The sequence below is a fragment of the Giraffa tippelskirchi genome, chromosome 5, assembly GCF_054371585.1.
Source record: "Giraffa tippelskirchi isolate mGirTip1 chromosome 5, T2T-mGirTip1v1.2.pri, whole genome shotgun sequence".
In the NCBI taxonomy this organism is placed as follows: Eukaryota; Metazoa; Chordata; class Mammalia; order Artiodactyla; family Giraffidae; genus Giraffa; species Giraffa tippelskirchi.
The window spans coordinates 5,625,246-5,640,556 of NC_137279.1; the positions used below are offsets into that span (position 1 = coordinate 5,625,246).

General features: G+C 51.0%; 1 protein-coding gene across 3 annotated transcripts in view; it reads right to left on the reverse strand.

The window, feature by feature from the left end:
* PLXNA2 (plexin A2) overlaps window positions 1-15,311 on the reverse strand; it is a 228,006-nt gene that overhangs the window by 114,931 nt on the left and 97,764 nt on the right. For all 3 annotated transcript variants that reach the window (XR_014055223.1, XM_081495369.1, XM_081495370.1), the window contains exon 4: window positions 7,725-7,859. Coding sequence is in view for 2 of the 3 variants with exons in the window: in XM_081495369.1 (XP_081351495.1) it covers window positions 7,725-7,859 (135 nt within the window). In the remaining variant the exon portion in view is untranslated. The remainder of the gene's footprint in view (window positions 1-7,724; window positions 7,860-15,311) is intronic.

A 15,311-nucleotide genomic window follows, 5' to 3' on the forward strand; every position in this document is an offset into this window, starting at 1 on the left:
AGACGCTGAGATGTGTGCTTGGTTTCTGGGCCACACTGAGGCCCTTAACTAGAAACACGTGTGCATCAAAGGCCTGGACAGAAAGTGACACATTTGAAAACACAAGTATGGCAGAAATTTGCTTATCCTCACTTTCCTAATCCGCAAACTCTGTAATTCTCCCCCAAAGTCCCCCAGGCTCTGCTCCAGCCCCTGCCTCCTCAGATTCCCTCCTTCCCCGGGCTGCGGCCCAGGCCTCTCAGTCCGGGCAGAAGGGAGGTCTCCTGTTACTGGGACTCCAACCGCCTTGTAAAAATACACCTTGGCACGCTCTGCCTGCGCCCTGGGAAGCCTTATCGCCAGGACTAAACAAATGTGCCCAATCAAAATAATAGTCTGAGATGTCAAAATAAACGAGCAGGGGACATCTGGAAGGACGGCTGCACACATTCTTTTCCTCTCCTTCCCCAAGTCGTTAGATGCCTAGGGGCTTGGCCGTTCAGCGGCATTGGCACAGGTGAGAGACTCACTACCCTTACATCACAATAAGGCCCTTTGAAAATGCTTCTTATTTTTGGCCCTTGGTGCCAGTTTATAGTTGACAGGCCCTCCTCCAAACCAAGGAAACCAAAATTCATTCTCAGGTGAAGCTGGCTGGGGTGGCATGCTAGAGGCATCGGGGGGGGGTCCTCCCAGCCCTCTCGCCCCCATGCACAGGGTCTTAAACCAGTGCAAGGAGTTGAGGGGCAGGGGTCTCTCCTGCGCTTGAGACCTTCAGAGAAGGGCAGCTTCATAATCTTTCCAAATAATTTTAATTTCTAGTAACTCCAGGCCAGAGTTCTTCTTGCCCCAACTCTCTGAAATGACTTAAGGCAGAGGTGGTTCATCCACGGTGAAGTCCCATTGCCCTGCCCTGTGCGTGAAGGTGCGTCACCCAGGAGGAGGGTCTTCTGAGTGGGCTGATGCAACTCTGCACAGGGAGACCGACCAGGACAGCCCTTGAAAATCACATGCCGTCGCCTGGGCAATTTCCAGGCAGCGTGATCCTGTTCCTGATGGATTCCCTCAAAGGCTTCCCAGAAGCAGTTTCAAGAGCCACCTTTGATGTAGGTCTCCTTTAGGGCTCAACACAGCTTTCAGTCCATCAACAGCAAGCTTTAAAGCTACTGGCACTTCTCTGTGAGTTTAGGGAAACCAAACCAGTTCTGGTGACTCTGATCTTAGGTGTCGGTTGTACCACAGGCTGAAATGGAAGCTAGCCTGCTCCCTGCCCCATGGGCCTCATACTGGGGTCAGGATGGGTGAGCTTTGAAGTCCTTACCAGCTCGGATGCCCTGTGGGTTCATGACCCTGCACGACAGGAAACCATGTATTCATCTTCCTTGTACCTTGCTTCTCAAAGCGGGGTCATGGGCTACATGTGTCAGAATCAGGGGGAGACGGGCGGAAGAGACAACTGTATGACTTCTAAGGTTAAGTCATAAAGAAGGCAATAACATTCCCACCTTATCTGTGGGAATATTCACTCTTGGAGCCCTGAGCGGCCGTGCTCAGGAAATCTGAGCACCTTGAGGCCGCCATGCTGTGAGGAAGTCTGAGACGCAGGGGGAGGCCTCCTGGAAGCCACCGCGGCTGACGGCCTAGCTGAGTCCAGCTGCCATACATGTGGGAGGACGTAGCTCCATACCATGCTAGCCCTAGTCACTCCAGTCACCCCAGCCCATTCACGTCTTCCCAGCAGAGGCTCCAGTCTGGATGCTGCAGAGAAGAGGCAAGCGGCCTTTGGAGCACCCTACCTCAACACCTTAGTTTGTGAGCATGGGGGCTCCATCTATGGCAGTGAGCTGGAGATACAGTTGACTTCGTTGCAGAAGTCAGACACGGTAAGCCCCCGGGGCAGCCCCTTTCTAGCCCACTGTCCACACACGTGGCCAGACAGGAGCCTGAGTCTTGGGGGATGACCAGGGCTCAGGGTCCCCCTCCCTTCTCTTCACAGATGCCTGGAACACTGGCCTCCTGGGCCTCACACATGAGCCCAGAGCTGCCACTGCCTGTATGAAGGGGAGCAGGACTGTTTAGTCTGCTGGGCACATTCCTGGATTTTAAAAATAAATAGCAGATTATGAGTGACTCAGCCAGACGCTGTCGTTGACCAGGACAGAGGCTTCTGAGGCATCCCTTGGGAGGGAGCAGCAAGAATGTCAGGTTGGAGGTGTTTGCCCGAGACTGGGATCTATCTTAGCCATAATTTATAGTGGAGATGCTTCTGGCCCTCCCTGGGGTCTCAGAAATTCTAATAATACCACTAATAACAGTGCTGTTGTTCAGTTGCTCAGTTGTGTCTGACTCTTTGCAACCCCAGGGACTGCAGCACGTCAGGCCTCCCTGTCCTTCACCATCTCCCGGAGCTTGCTCAAACTCAAGTCCACTGAGTTGGTGATGCCAGCCAACCATCTCATCCTCTGTTGTCCCCTTCTCCTCCCGCCTTCAATCTTTCCCAGCATCGGGGTCTTGTGGTAATGATAATAATCATCGCGACTTATTGAAAGCACTGACTGTGTGTTAGAGACAATGCTAGGTAGTTTTTATACGGTCTCTTAATCCTCACAACAGTCACCAATATTAGGCCCGTTATACAGATGAAGAAAGTGAGGTGTAGAAAAGTGAAATAACTTCCTTAAAGCCATATGTCTGGTTAGTGGCGACAGATGACGTGCAAGGTGGTCTGACTGCCACGCTCCTGCTATTAACCACCATGCTATCCTGCCTCTCCAGGCCTGGAAATAGACAGTGGCATCCCATGCCCTCACCCACCCTAAACATGCACACATGCACACGCGTGCTCTCACACCCATCGCCAGCCTCTCTGCTGTTCCCAAGGCCTTTTCCAGCCTTCGCGGAGCCATTCTCCACTGTGACTCCCTTTTTCCATTTCACCCTTCGCTGGATCATTTTATGCCTCTATTCCCTCTGCTAATTCCAACTAATTAAAGTATAAAATAGAATAATTGCTTCCATCCCCGCACTTCTTTCCCATCCACCCTGCATACAGGGGAGCTTCCCTCTCGGAGAGTGGCCAGCCTGAAAAGTTGGGTGGAAACTGGGGCTATCGAGTTTCTTTCCGTCTCGTGACTTGGGTTTTCACTGGGCCCACTGCCTGATTTTCCCTGGACCCGCAGTCTGACTTCCATTAGATACTGACTATACGGTAGTGGCTTGTATCCCCTCCCATAACATCTGCCGGTCAACGCGCTGTCAAGGAAGCCGGGGCGGACTTTCTAAGGAAGGGCCGGGCATCCTATCAGTGGAGCATCTGGGCAATTAGTAGGATTGGGGAATCGGGTCCCAAATGTTCCCCTGGGAACAGCAGGCCTTGGATCTATTAACAGAACATTAACACCAACTTGTCAAAGGTCGTTAAGCAGTGGCACTAATGGCCCAACACTTCTTACTAGTCCTATTTCTTAATTACATTTAATTAACTAAGAGAGAGAGAGAGAGAGGAAGCTTGCCTGAACACATGAGCCTATACTGGATTGTTCTGACTCTGTGGGGAGGGCAGACTCTCTCCAGGCGGTACTGGAGGCCAGGCGCCTGGTTCTACTCTCTTGCGGCGTCAAGGATACAACAGGCACCGTGATTTGGGGGAGGGGGAGGGAAACAGGGAGACGAAAGCTAGGAACCCGGGGAAGGCAGAGATGAGAGTAGGCTGCCCAGAGACTTACTGTAAAGTGGGGTGATGGGAACCCCTATTCCCATCGTGTCTCATAAAGTCTCAGGTCTTTCAGGGAACTCCGAAGCCTTGAATCATGGCCACAGAATAGGAATCTGCTTATCCATGGTGGTGGTGGTGGTTTAGTCTCTTCAGTCGTATCTGACTCTTGCGACCCCATGGACTGTAGCCCTCCAGGCTCCTCCGGCCATGGGATTTCCCAGACAAGAATGCAGGAGTGGACTGCCATTTCCTTCTCCAGGGGATCTTCCCGACCCAGGGATCACACCCGGGTCTCCTGCATTGCAGGCGGATTCTTTACCCACTGAGCCACCAGAGGAGCCCAGAGCCACCGTTCTATCCTCACTGCAGTGTGCATCCTTGGGGAAAGAAGTTCATACGCGCGCACACGGCCTCCTAAAAACTCTCCTCCGGAAAGTTCTTTTGGTCTAAACTCAAGATTGCTTCCTGTGCTTCAGAGGCTGTCTTCTGGAGACAGAAAAGAGTCCCGATCCCCAGACCTTTAGACAAACTCTTTAAGAGCTGAAAGAGACTCTACGGCCCTGTTTATTCTCTCCATCTTTCAAGCTGAGGACACTGAGTCACCGAGGAGCCTAGGGTCTAGGTCACCCAGCTGGTAAAGGGGGGCCAGGAAGAGAACTCAAGTCTCCTGGCCTGGCCTGAGGCCTGCTGGCAGTGCCGACTGCCACTCAGCTTCCTCCTAATCACTACCCACGGTCGCCGCCCTCCTGCGTAATATCCTAAGGGCTGAGAGCTGGGAGGGGCCGTAAGGAATGAGTGTTCGTGGTGCGCAAAGTGATGCGACAGGAACTCCCTGCTTGCCACCTCAGCCAGTATCACATCGACCCCCGTGAGACGAGGTGGTGGGACTTGTCTGAGGCCACCTTGTTGAGAGCATCAGACCTCAGATGCAATCCTGTTATTGGACACAAATCCTCCATTTCCACCAGGATTCACTGGTGGCTCAGACGGTAAAGAGTTTGCCTATAATGCAGGAGACCCGAGTTTGATCCCTGGGTCGGGAAGACCCCCTGGAGAAGGAAACGGCAGCCCACTCCAGCATTCTCGCCCCGAGAATCCCCTGGACAGGGGAGCCTGGGGGAGCTACAGTCCATGGGGTCACAAAGAGTCAGACACGACTGAGTGACTTCACCTCTCTTCCTCCATTTCAGAAGGGAAGCAATAGAAGCTTTAAGGGGGTCACACACCCAGTATCAGAGCAAAGACTGAACCAGAACACACGCCATCCGACGTCATTACCGCTGACTGTTCTCTTGACGCACATTCAACTGCTTCCTTTGCCAGGTCCAGGCTGTCTCTGAAAACTCTGTACTCGCCGCCGCTCGCCTCAGACGGCCCTCCTGAGTGGTTCTTGGCCCCCTTCCCTGAGCCCGGCCCCTGGTGAGATCCCTGGGCTACCAACTGGCACATAGCCTGTGGCTCTCCAAGTGGCAGGACTCCGAGCTCCATCACCGATCGCCCCCCGACGCTGCCCACTGATCTGGGCTCCGCCTGGCACAGGGACCTCCCCAGCTCATAGCTCACCTGATTCAAGACAGCCACATGGCATTAAACCCAAACTCCTCCTATATCTGCTCAGTGTGACTGGTTACTACTGAGCATCTCTGCTTTGGTACCAACTGACAGGAACTGGGCAGCAGACCCAGAAGATGAGACTGAAGGCGGGTTATTTAGAAATAAGCTGCAGACGCTCAGTTTAGTCAGAGCTGATGCTCTCAGAGGCAACATCAGATATGGTTTTGAGAGGTCATTATATTCCCTGAAGGCCACTTATCAGCCTCCAGCCCTTTCCTTTGGTCACGTTTTCAATTCAATTTCAAAAAGCATCTCATTTGAGAGAAAGATATGAATCCCGTGGACAGAGGAGCCTGGCAGGCTACACAGTCCACAGGGCTGCAAAGGGTCGGACGGGACTGAAGCGACCGAGCCTTTAGCCCAGAGTCGAGTCTCGGCATCGTCTCAGCCCCACCGAGGTCTCACTGGTCACTTCTGTTGGCTCTTTCTGGTTTTCCACTTCATGGGGCTCCGAGAACCCAAGAAAGAATTTTTATCCAGAGTTGTCAGCTTGCTCCTCAGCCATACTTAACATCTTCTGAAAATATTAATATCATGTCAATGTGGGTCTATTTCAGGGGTCCCCAACCTCTGGGATCTAATGCCTGATGATGAGGTGGAGCTGGTGTAATCACAATAGAAATAAAGTGCACAATAAATGTAATGTGCTTGAGTCATCCTGAAACCAACCCCGCCTCCGTCTATGGAAAAATTGTCTTCCATGAAATTGGTTCCTGGTGTCAAAAAAGGTGGGGGACCACAGGTCTGTTTGATCCCTCTGACCATCCTTTTATGCACCTGCCTAGGGGACCATCTATCCACCCATCCTTCTAAATCTGTAGATAATTCTGCAGAAGCATCCAGGATGGTGTCATCAAATGATGACACGGTGTTACGTTTGGGGGCGTTTGGTTTGGAAACTTGTTATTTCCTTTTCTGCACATATTATTTGAATGTGTGTGGTGCCCATCTACCATTTTTAAGAAATAACTGTTTGTCTTATTAACAAAGAAAAACAGGAAGGAAAGGCAGAGCATTTATAGCCTCCAATCTGATGCAAAGATTTCCTTGTTAGATTCCAAGCAACTTAAGTTCCATTTATTTTGATGTTTTTCCAGAACGTTGTTCCCAATAAATCCATGCCCAGTCATTTTTTTCTTTTTTAGGGTTACAAGTTCCCATCTGGACCTGTTTATGCCTTGACCATGGGGGTTACATAAAGGAAGGTTAAAAAAAAAAAAGGTGGCTTCAAGAGGATGTGGTATAATTTGCCGACGATCAGCCTATGATTTGTGTCATTTCTTCTGAAGAAGGAATTTTCAAGTTAGAGTTGCACCCCTACTTCCCTTATGCCATCAGGTACCCGTTTACCCTGCCTCCCTCCCCGCCTCCCTTGTCCCCGATTCAGAATTCATACACAAACACGAAGGAGAGAAAGAGAACGCCGGGCCGGGTGACCCTGATGACAGACGCCTGGAATCTTTGCAGAGTATTCTGAGAATGATGCCTGAGCAGGGAGGCACCTTGAGAAAGCTCGCTAGTCCCCCAGCACAGGATCCTTATCCAGCCTAAGTCAGTGTCCTCAGCACCAAGACAGAGCCACAGTCCTGTCTGCTTCTTACGGCCTTGATCTTACCATGTGCAGATCAATGCCAAGACCGCCGCCACGCTGACCAACTGTTGACCCACTGACAATGAATGGAAAAGGAGCCAGCTTTTCCTAAGGTCTAAGCTTTGCTTCCTGCATCTCCACTGCTTTGGTGAATCCCTGTCTTCCCCTTCTCTTGTCCTTCACGTCGGCTCTCCTTGCATCTGCCTTCTCTCTGCTCCTACATAGTCAGATCAAATAAAACCCGAGGGAATAACGTTTCATCCAGGTGGGTGGGGAACCCACTCGGGGGTTACGCAGCAAAAGAGAGAGGTCCATTTCTCAGGGCTCCCCATCTCTGCAGGCAGAGCTGCAGCTCCTCAGAGCTGGCCAACTTCTATCCTGCATCCCTCTTAGACTCAGGCCAAGATTTTTTTCTTCTTTTTTTTATCTCCTTCTGGAGCCCTATCTTGGGTCTATCTCTCCCAGGACTGAGTCCAGCCTGGAGGCCTGGATTATTTACACCTCTTTGGCTCCCTTGAGCAGCAGACTCTGTGGGCCCGGGGCAGTAAATCTACCTTCTAATCACACCAAGCTGCTCTGCGCAGTCTGGCCTGTTCTTGTGGGGCTGTTCATCATGTGCTCAGACAGGGTCTGTGGCCTGCAGAGAAGCTCCGGGAAGTGACTGGCCCCGGTGGCTTCTCTCTGACTCCCTGCAGAAGCTTCCCGGGGCCTCTGAGCAGCAGGCCCAGGGGTCTCTCTTGTTCCGCGGTAAAGCTTCTGCACAAAGGTCATGGGTTATCTGCGCCTCCCGGGCTCTGGGAAGCAGGGGCGGGTGCCAGCACCTACCTGTCTCTCAGACATGATGTACAGGTAGCGCTGGTCGATGGAGAAGGCCATGTCCCGGAGGATAGGGCTCCCGTCTTTGAGCACGGAGACCATCTCATATTGGACCCCACCGTGGGGGGGACCATCGGCTCGAATCTGCGAAAGAAACAAAGGCATCCTCAGCATCTGTACTCAGCAGTCCTTGTGAATTCCCCGCCTGAGCCTAGAGCAGGTAGTTTATAGAAGATAATCCTCATGTCTGGCATCCAAGAGCTACCCTGAAGCAAGCTGGGTTACAGGGAAGACAGAGGTGCTTCTTAGTTCAAACAGCCCAGTTTCCACCAAGAGGGATCCTTTCCCAAGCAGTCTGAGACTTCTGCGGGTGGGTTTATTTGTGTGTGCCTACATGTCTTGAGGTGTGGTCTGAATATCCTTATGTGGCTATTCTTGTGTGTGTATGCACACGTTCACAGCACTGTGTGATGGGGTGTGTGAGTGCACACTTGTGCACACTTGTGTTCGGGGTAGGAGAATCAACATCACACACAATGGTTCTGCCTTGAGCAGGTAAGGGAGGATGGTGGGACCAGCACACAAACCATCAGAAAACTGGTCATCAAGAGATTTAGGATTTTAGGATCTCAGAAAGAGCTTTCTGCCCCCCTCCCCCACCCCACCACAAAAATATCCCCTGAATGATGTGTGCAAATCCACCAGGTGATTTTGGTGAGCCGGGAATCCCTGAGGACAGAAATCTGAGTGTCAGTCTCAGAGTCCATCCCAGGGTAAGAGATCAGGAAGAACCTAGAGGTCACCTAGTCTGGTGTTTCTCAGGCTGGATGTACGTTAGAATAATCTGGGGAGTTTTTAAAACACAAGGCTGGTTCCATTCATCAGAAACTCTGTGCATGGGGACCTGCCATTTTTTTTTGGGTTTCAAAGCTCCCTGGGTGACTCTAATGAGCAGCCAGGGTTTAAAAGCACTGATGTCACCCAGGGCTTTCAAACCAGCATGCCCTGAGAACTGCCCGAAGGGACTGGGGAAATTCAGCCCTGGGACTATCCCAGAGTTTCTGATTCAGCGGCAATTAGGCCTGAGAAGTTTCATTTCTAATAAATTCCCAGCTGATGTGGATACTCCTGGGCTGGGGGTTGGAGAAACAATCCCTTAGTCTAAGCAATACATGAAGTATCCTGGTAGCTCAGGCGGTAATGAGTCTGCCTGCAATGCCGAAGACTGGGGTTCGATCCCTGGGTTGGGAAGATCCTCTGGAGAAGAAAATGGCAACCCACTTCAGTATTCTTGCCTGGAAAATCCCAAGGACAGAGGAGCCTGGAGGGCTACAGTCCATGGGGTCGCAAAGAGTCGGACACGACTCAGTGACTAACACTCAAGCTCTACGTAGAATTTGGAAAGCCAGTGGAGAGAAGCCCCTGAGGACCATCAGTTCATACAGAAGCATGTTTGATGGGGAGTCCATGGTTTGAACACACTCCTCCTGCTAGGCTTCCTGCTTCCAACACAGAAGCTGACTGTTGACCAATATTGCCAACCCAGACCATCTCTTTGTTCTTTGTCCACCTAAACCCCCCTAGTTCAAGCCCACTTCCCCCATAACACCTTCTCCAATAGCTCTACCACACTAATTGTTCCTCACCCTGAGGGCTTTTTTTTTTCCCCACCAGACATTTTGTCCTGGGATTATAATCAATTGACTTGTTCATTGTATATATGTATTAGCTAATGCGTATTGACTACCTACTTAAATTGTTTTCTGATTGCCTCACATGTGCGTAAGTCCATCAGCATTTTGAAGGCAGGAATGCCTTCTATTTCTCTGAGGACCAGCCTCTGAGGACTAGAATGAAACTGGCGACACAGCTGGTGATGGGGAAAAGGGAGGAACGCTTACTGAAAGGGCTCGAACTACGATCCAGCTGATAAAGTATCGTGGGCTCTTTAGTGCTAAATCAAGGTTGAGATCAAAAGACGGTTTTCTCTGGATGATTTTAAGATGAAGTCTCTCCCTCCTATTCGCTCTGATTTCTCTCTTGGACTTCTAACCATCTCCGTCCCTCTGCCCATTTCTCCCACCCCACTGGGAGCAAGGAGTATGACTTATTCATCGTAAGGGCTAAGCGTGGAGCCCGATGCCACAGGAAACACGCAAGCATGGAGGAATGGATGCATTTTCAGCTTTTACTGGCCAAGTAGGGGAGGTCAGGAGCATTTATTTACTGCAGACTTGGGAAAGTTGGACTAGTGCTTCTATTCAAATTTTTCTAGCCTCCTAAGAGTTTGTGTACTTGAGGGGCCTGAGCCTGGGAATGGTCTGCGATTGTTGACTTGGGCTGGACTGGCGTGGGTAAGAAGTAGACCTGATCGCACTGTGGGGTGGGGAACAGCGGTTCTGGAGTTCCTAGTAGAGGGACCAGCAGGTTCCTGCCTGAGGCCCTGTTCCTGTATCCCAGGAGTGGGGACATTGGAGCAGGGCAAGAGTCCAGGGTACTGTGTTCTCCTTGTCTGTTTTGTGGGTGACTTTGGAGGGAGCTCTGGCCTTGAAGACAAGGAGGTGACCTCAGCGCAACCAAAGAAAGGCTGCTCTCAGCCTCTCGTACCCCAGAAACGCCCCTGCAGGGCGAACTCTTCTCCCCTAAGCTCCTCATTTGACCTTTTTCTTCCTAACTAGTGGCTTCCTACTGTTCCAAGCTGTTGCCTTGGCAACTGTCATTAAAGCCCCTCCTTCCAGGGAGGGGTAAGGGGGCTATTTAATTTATTCTTGTTGGGTGGAGGAAGACTCCGGGGGTCAGCAATGATGCGGTGGGGCTGAGGCTACTGACCTCCGCCCTGGAGCAAATCTCATGATGGATTCAAACAGAGCGAAGAACAAGGGTCTCAGTCTGGGAAAACGCCCCACAATTAAAATAGTCCCACTTAGCTTTCAGAGCAGCATTCTCTCTTAGCTGGAGAGACCCAAAATTTCCAAGAGATTCTTCTAGAAATGTAGTAGCTTTTAATCACAAATGTTCTCAGGTGGGACTTCCCTGGTGGCCCAGTGGTTAAGAATCTGCCTTGCAACACAGGGGACGTAGGTTCAATCCCTGGTCAGGGAACTAAGATCCCACATGCCATGGAGCCACTAAGCCTGCGCTCCGGAGACCACAAGCCACAACTAGAGAGAGTCCTTGAGTCTCAACGAAAGATCCCCCATGACACAGTGAAGACCCTGCATGCCACAACTAAGGCCAAATGGACTCAAATAAATACATAAATATTTTTTTAAAAGACTGTTAAAAAAAAAAGTTCTCAGGCTACTGCAGGAGGTAGGGGGAGATGTGATAGTCATGAGTTCTGATTGGCTTAACCTCAATATTCCATATCCGTAAAATGGGAGAGTTCAAGCTCTGCTTTCTCCTCTGAAAAGGAAATGTCCCAGTGCCGCTTACCACCCTCCCTATGACAGCTGCTGCTGCTGCTGCTGCTGCTGCTGCTGCTGCTGCTAAGTCGCTTCAGTCGTGTCCGACTCTGTGCGACCCCATAGACAGCAGCCCACCAGGCTCCTCCGTCCCTGGGATTCTCCAGGCAAGAATACCAGAGTGGGTTGCCATTTCCTTCTCCAGCACATGAAAGGGAAAAGTGAAAGTAAAGTCGCTCAGTCGTGTCTGACTCTTAGCGACCCCATGGACTGTAGCCTACCAGGCTCCTCCATCCATGGGATTTTTCCAGGCAAGAGTATGGAGTGGGGTGCCATTGCCTTCTCCACACTATGACAGCTGCTCCTCTCCAAAGATGTTTTAATTCTCCTTCAGGCACTGGCTCAGCCCCAAGAGCTACACAACTATCATCCCCCTTCAGGGCTGGCCAGCTCAGGATCTCCCCACCTGGGCAGGCTGGTTAACCCTCTGCCAGATAAATCAGCCTCCTCCCCAAGAGGCTGGGCACACACACTCAGAAGGAGGAACGCCACGTCCGGCCCTCCCTCCCTGGGCTCTGGGACTAGATGATACCCACGGCCAGGTTGGAGCGGAATCTTACCAAAGATAACTTATCATCACATACTCTGGTATGTCCCAGTTAGGACTAATCCCCATCCTTAACTTTTTTTTTCTGAATAAGAAGCCTAAATGGTTTTTTTTTCCTGTCTACAATCTCAATCTTTCAATAAACCAGTTGAAGCCAGAATCAAACCTACAAAACTCTCAAAACATCTGAGCTGAAATTAAACCAGAACAGAAAACGTTCTTGATACTGAACCTGAACTGAGCTATCCTATGTCATTCCCTCTAAATCCCTGGAGAGGGGAGCAGTCCTGCCCGAGAAGTCCGTGCTACCTGCCTTGAGCTGGTGCAGCCCTCCAAGATACCGATGAGAAGACAGAGAAGATGGAGAAGCTGGACAGGAGGCTGGGGTCCCAGGGATGAGGTGTGGGCGGGACTGGCAGGCTGAAGGCAGGACGGGCCAGCTGGGCAGCAGAGACCATTCCCTTCCCTGATTCCTCTCCCTCCCTGCGGACAGCCCACCAAAGCATGACACCAGGTTCTGGGGTTTCTGCTCTGACCGTGTTCTTGCTCTTGTCTGGGCTTGATTTCTGCCTAATGTACTTTTTCAGGTCAGTTACGTCATCTCCCCTCGCCTCAGTTTCCCTCTCTGAATAGGCGATCTGCTCCGTGCCTGTCACAGGAGAATCGCAGACTTAGGAAAACTGCTGGAGCTATGGGGTTTTGGAGCCCGTCTCATCCAAGCCCTTCCACTCGTGGACGCAGGCGGTCAGGGCTGGTCCTGGGGCTCCCACCAGCTCCATCCGGGGTGGTCCAGAGGAAAACACGGCTGGTGAAGCCACAGCTTGGGCCTGAGGAGGGACAAAGGTGGCCCTGCTGTAATTCAAGCCCACCGGTTTCCGTCTTTCTCTGCCTTGGAAGTTTTCCGTTTTGACGTTGTCCTCCATCCTCGCCAGACACAGGATGGTGGCGGTGGAGACCGTGGCAGAAACCCAGACAAAAGTAGATTTTAAAATGCAACAGCTTGCATCTGTCCTGTGGTGTCCACAATGTGAGTTCTCTTCAGCTTTGAAGCTTTCACCCCAGGGCCAGGATTCAATGACCACAAGGACAACAGGACGCTGAAATAGGCCAGGAATCCAATCCAAGAGAAGGGCGTTATCAGACCCAGCCGCACAGGCCCCAGCCAGGTAATCCAACCAGGCAGAGGAGGAGTGCGGAGACAGTGCAGGGCAGGGAGGTGACGCAGACCAGACGGGGAAAGCTGGTCACTTCAACCTGTCTTTCTAGTTGGGCTCCTCCTCTCCTGGGAGGGCGGGACCTCGGCGGACACGCAGTTAGTGGTGTCATTTTGCTTGGACATCGCTCAGAAGGTGGGTCAAGATGGACAGTGTACTACAGTGGAGGGTGACAGTCTCTACAGAGACGAGCAAAAGAAAAAGTGTGCCTAAACCATTGCACAAGGAGGTGGAGGCTAGGTCTAGTCAGAATTCCTCTTGAGAGGGGCCCCCGCTGAACAGTGGGTGACTGCAGGAGGCCATACCCTCCTTCTCAAGAGGGCTTTGAACACAGGATGGCTTCTTTGGTTCATGGTTAAATGAAGACCTGCCTCAAGGTAGGATGGACTTCGTGGATTTTTCAAAGGGCCCTGTTGGCCTAAAGAATTTAATAATAGCTACCATTTCTATTGGAGCTTCTTTGGTGGCTCAGCAGTAAAGAATCCACCTACAAGGCAGGAGATGCTAGTTTGGTCCCTGGGTGGGGAAAATTCCCCTGGGGAAGGAAATGGAAGCCCTCTCCAGTATTCATGGAAAATCCCATGGACAGAGGAGCCCGGTGGGCTATGGTTCATGGGGTCGCAGAGAGTTGGACACGACTTAGTGATTAAATACACAACACACACAACCACTTCTATAGCTTTTACAATGCGCTGACTGCTGTCGAAAGTGCTTAACAAAAATGAACTCATTTAATCCTTACGAGCCACCCCTGGAGGACATATTATTACTGTTCCCATTGTACAGATAGGAAATTGGAGTCGCGGAGAAGGACGTCACTTTCTCAAGACCACACAGATAAAGGGTGGCAGAACTGGGTTTCCCATACAGAGTCCAATTTCTCAGAGTCACTCTGTGACTCTCCTAAGAAATATTAGTGGGTGAACTCAGCCGTTCACTGCAGCTGAGAACAGAGGAGATGGGTAGATGACCATCCAAGTCCTGTCTTTAGCTGCTTTTCTTCTTTCAGACCCCAAGGCCACAGTGGGACAATCACCTGTCTCCTAGAGGTGGCAGTAAGCTCAGAGCCACATTTAGGAGGACTGTGCTGGGAGGCTAAAAGTCAGCTGATGAGGGCTGACTCTGGGGCACGAAGAGGTGAGCTGAAATCCACGGGAGATTTACTGTCTGGTCTTCCAGGTGGGAGGGGCCTCTTCAAAAGGAGAATGAAATAGTAATCCTATTAGCAGTCACTTGCCTTTAAATCACAGCTAGGTCTGCACAGAAATTAATGACAGCCTCTTTACTTGAATATCCAATTCAAATCAGCATATCCAATTAACTAGCTTACCTGCAGGCCCCTCCAAACGCTTTTTCTTATGCATCAACTTCTTCTCTAGTTAGTTCTAAATTATGGAGCTTTTGCTTGGGATCTGACACTCTAATATCACTTTATTAGTAGTAGTAGGGGTACTAGTAGTCGTAGTATTTTTGTAATAGCTGCTGAGGAGCAATAGAACCGGGGATCTTCTTGGGCGTCTCAGTAGGAAGCAGATTGGTTTGAGAGGCAGCACGCTGCAGAGGGAGGCGCTGGTTGGTGTCTGCAGGGCTGGGATCTAATCCCAGCTTTCTCATTAATTGGCTGTGTGACTTCAGGCAAGTCGCTTCACTTGTTTGTGTAATAGGTTCCGCAGCTGCCAAATAAGGGTGGTAACTTCTGTCCTCGGAGCTCAGGCAGGATGTTGTGAGGGTGAAATGACTTATTAGCCATGAATTTCAGGACTGTCCAATATTCATTCAGGACATGGCCTCCTGGGAGCTAGGCTTGTGTTGAGAGCTGGGGATGCTTTGAGAAAGGGTCCCCTTAGGAAGGCCCAGGAATGGGCAAGTGGACAATCCCATCAGTCCTCACATACCTGGGCTACCCCGTGTGACAGAGGTGTGTGTGGGGAAATCCAGGGAGGCTGGCAAGGAGGGGAGGGCTTCCTGGAGGAGCTGATACCGAAACTGAGAAGCAGGAGGGGAAGGAAATGCAAAGTCTTGGGAAACTTTATAAAGTGTGACATAAATATAGAAGTGCGATTGTTACATCTAGGCCCAGATTGCTTGGAAACCCGGTTTGTCAGACCTGAGTATTTGCAGAGGGTGAGGCTTTCGACATGTAGTCACTGAGGGCTCAACAATTTCAGCAGGTCTTACCACTGCGTGTTGTAAAATTCCCCTTGGAGGAGGTCTTTATTATTTGATTTTATTTCTGCCTCAGTACTCTGGGCTTGTGTGGTGTATAGTGTGTGTCTACATGCCTCTGCGCGCGCGCGCACGTGTGTGTGTGTTCGCACGCGTGCACTGAGTCTGTTAAAGAAGGTAGAGAAGTCTGGTGCTGCTCAGACTG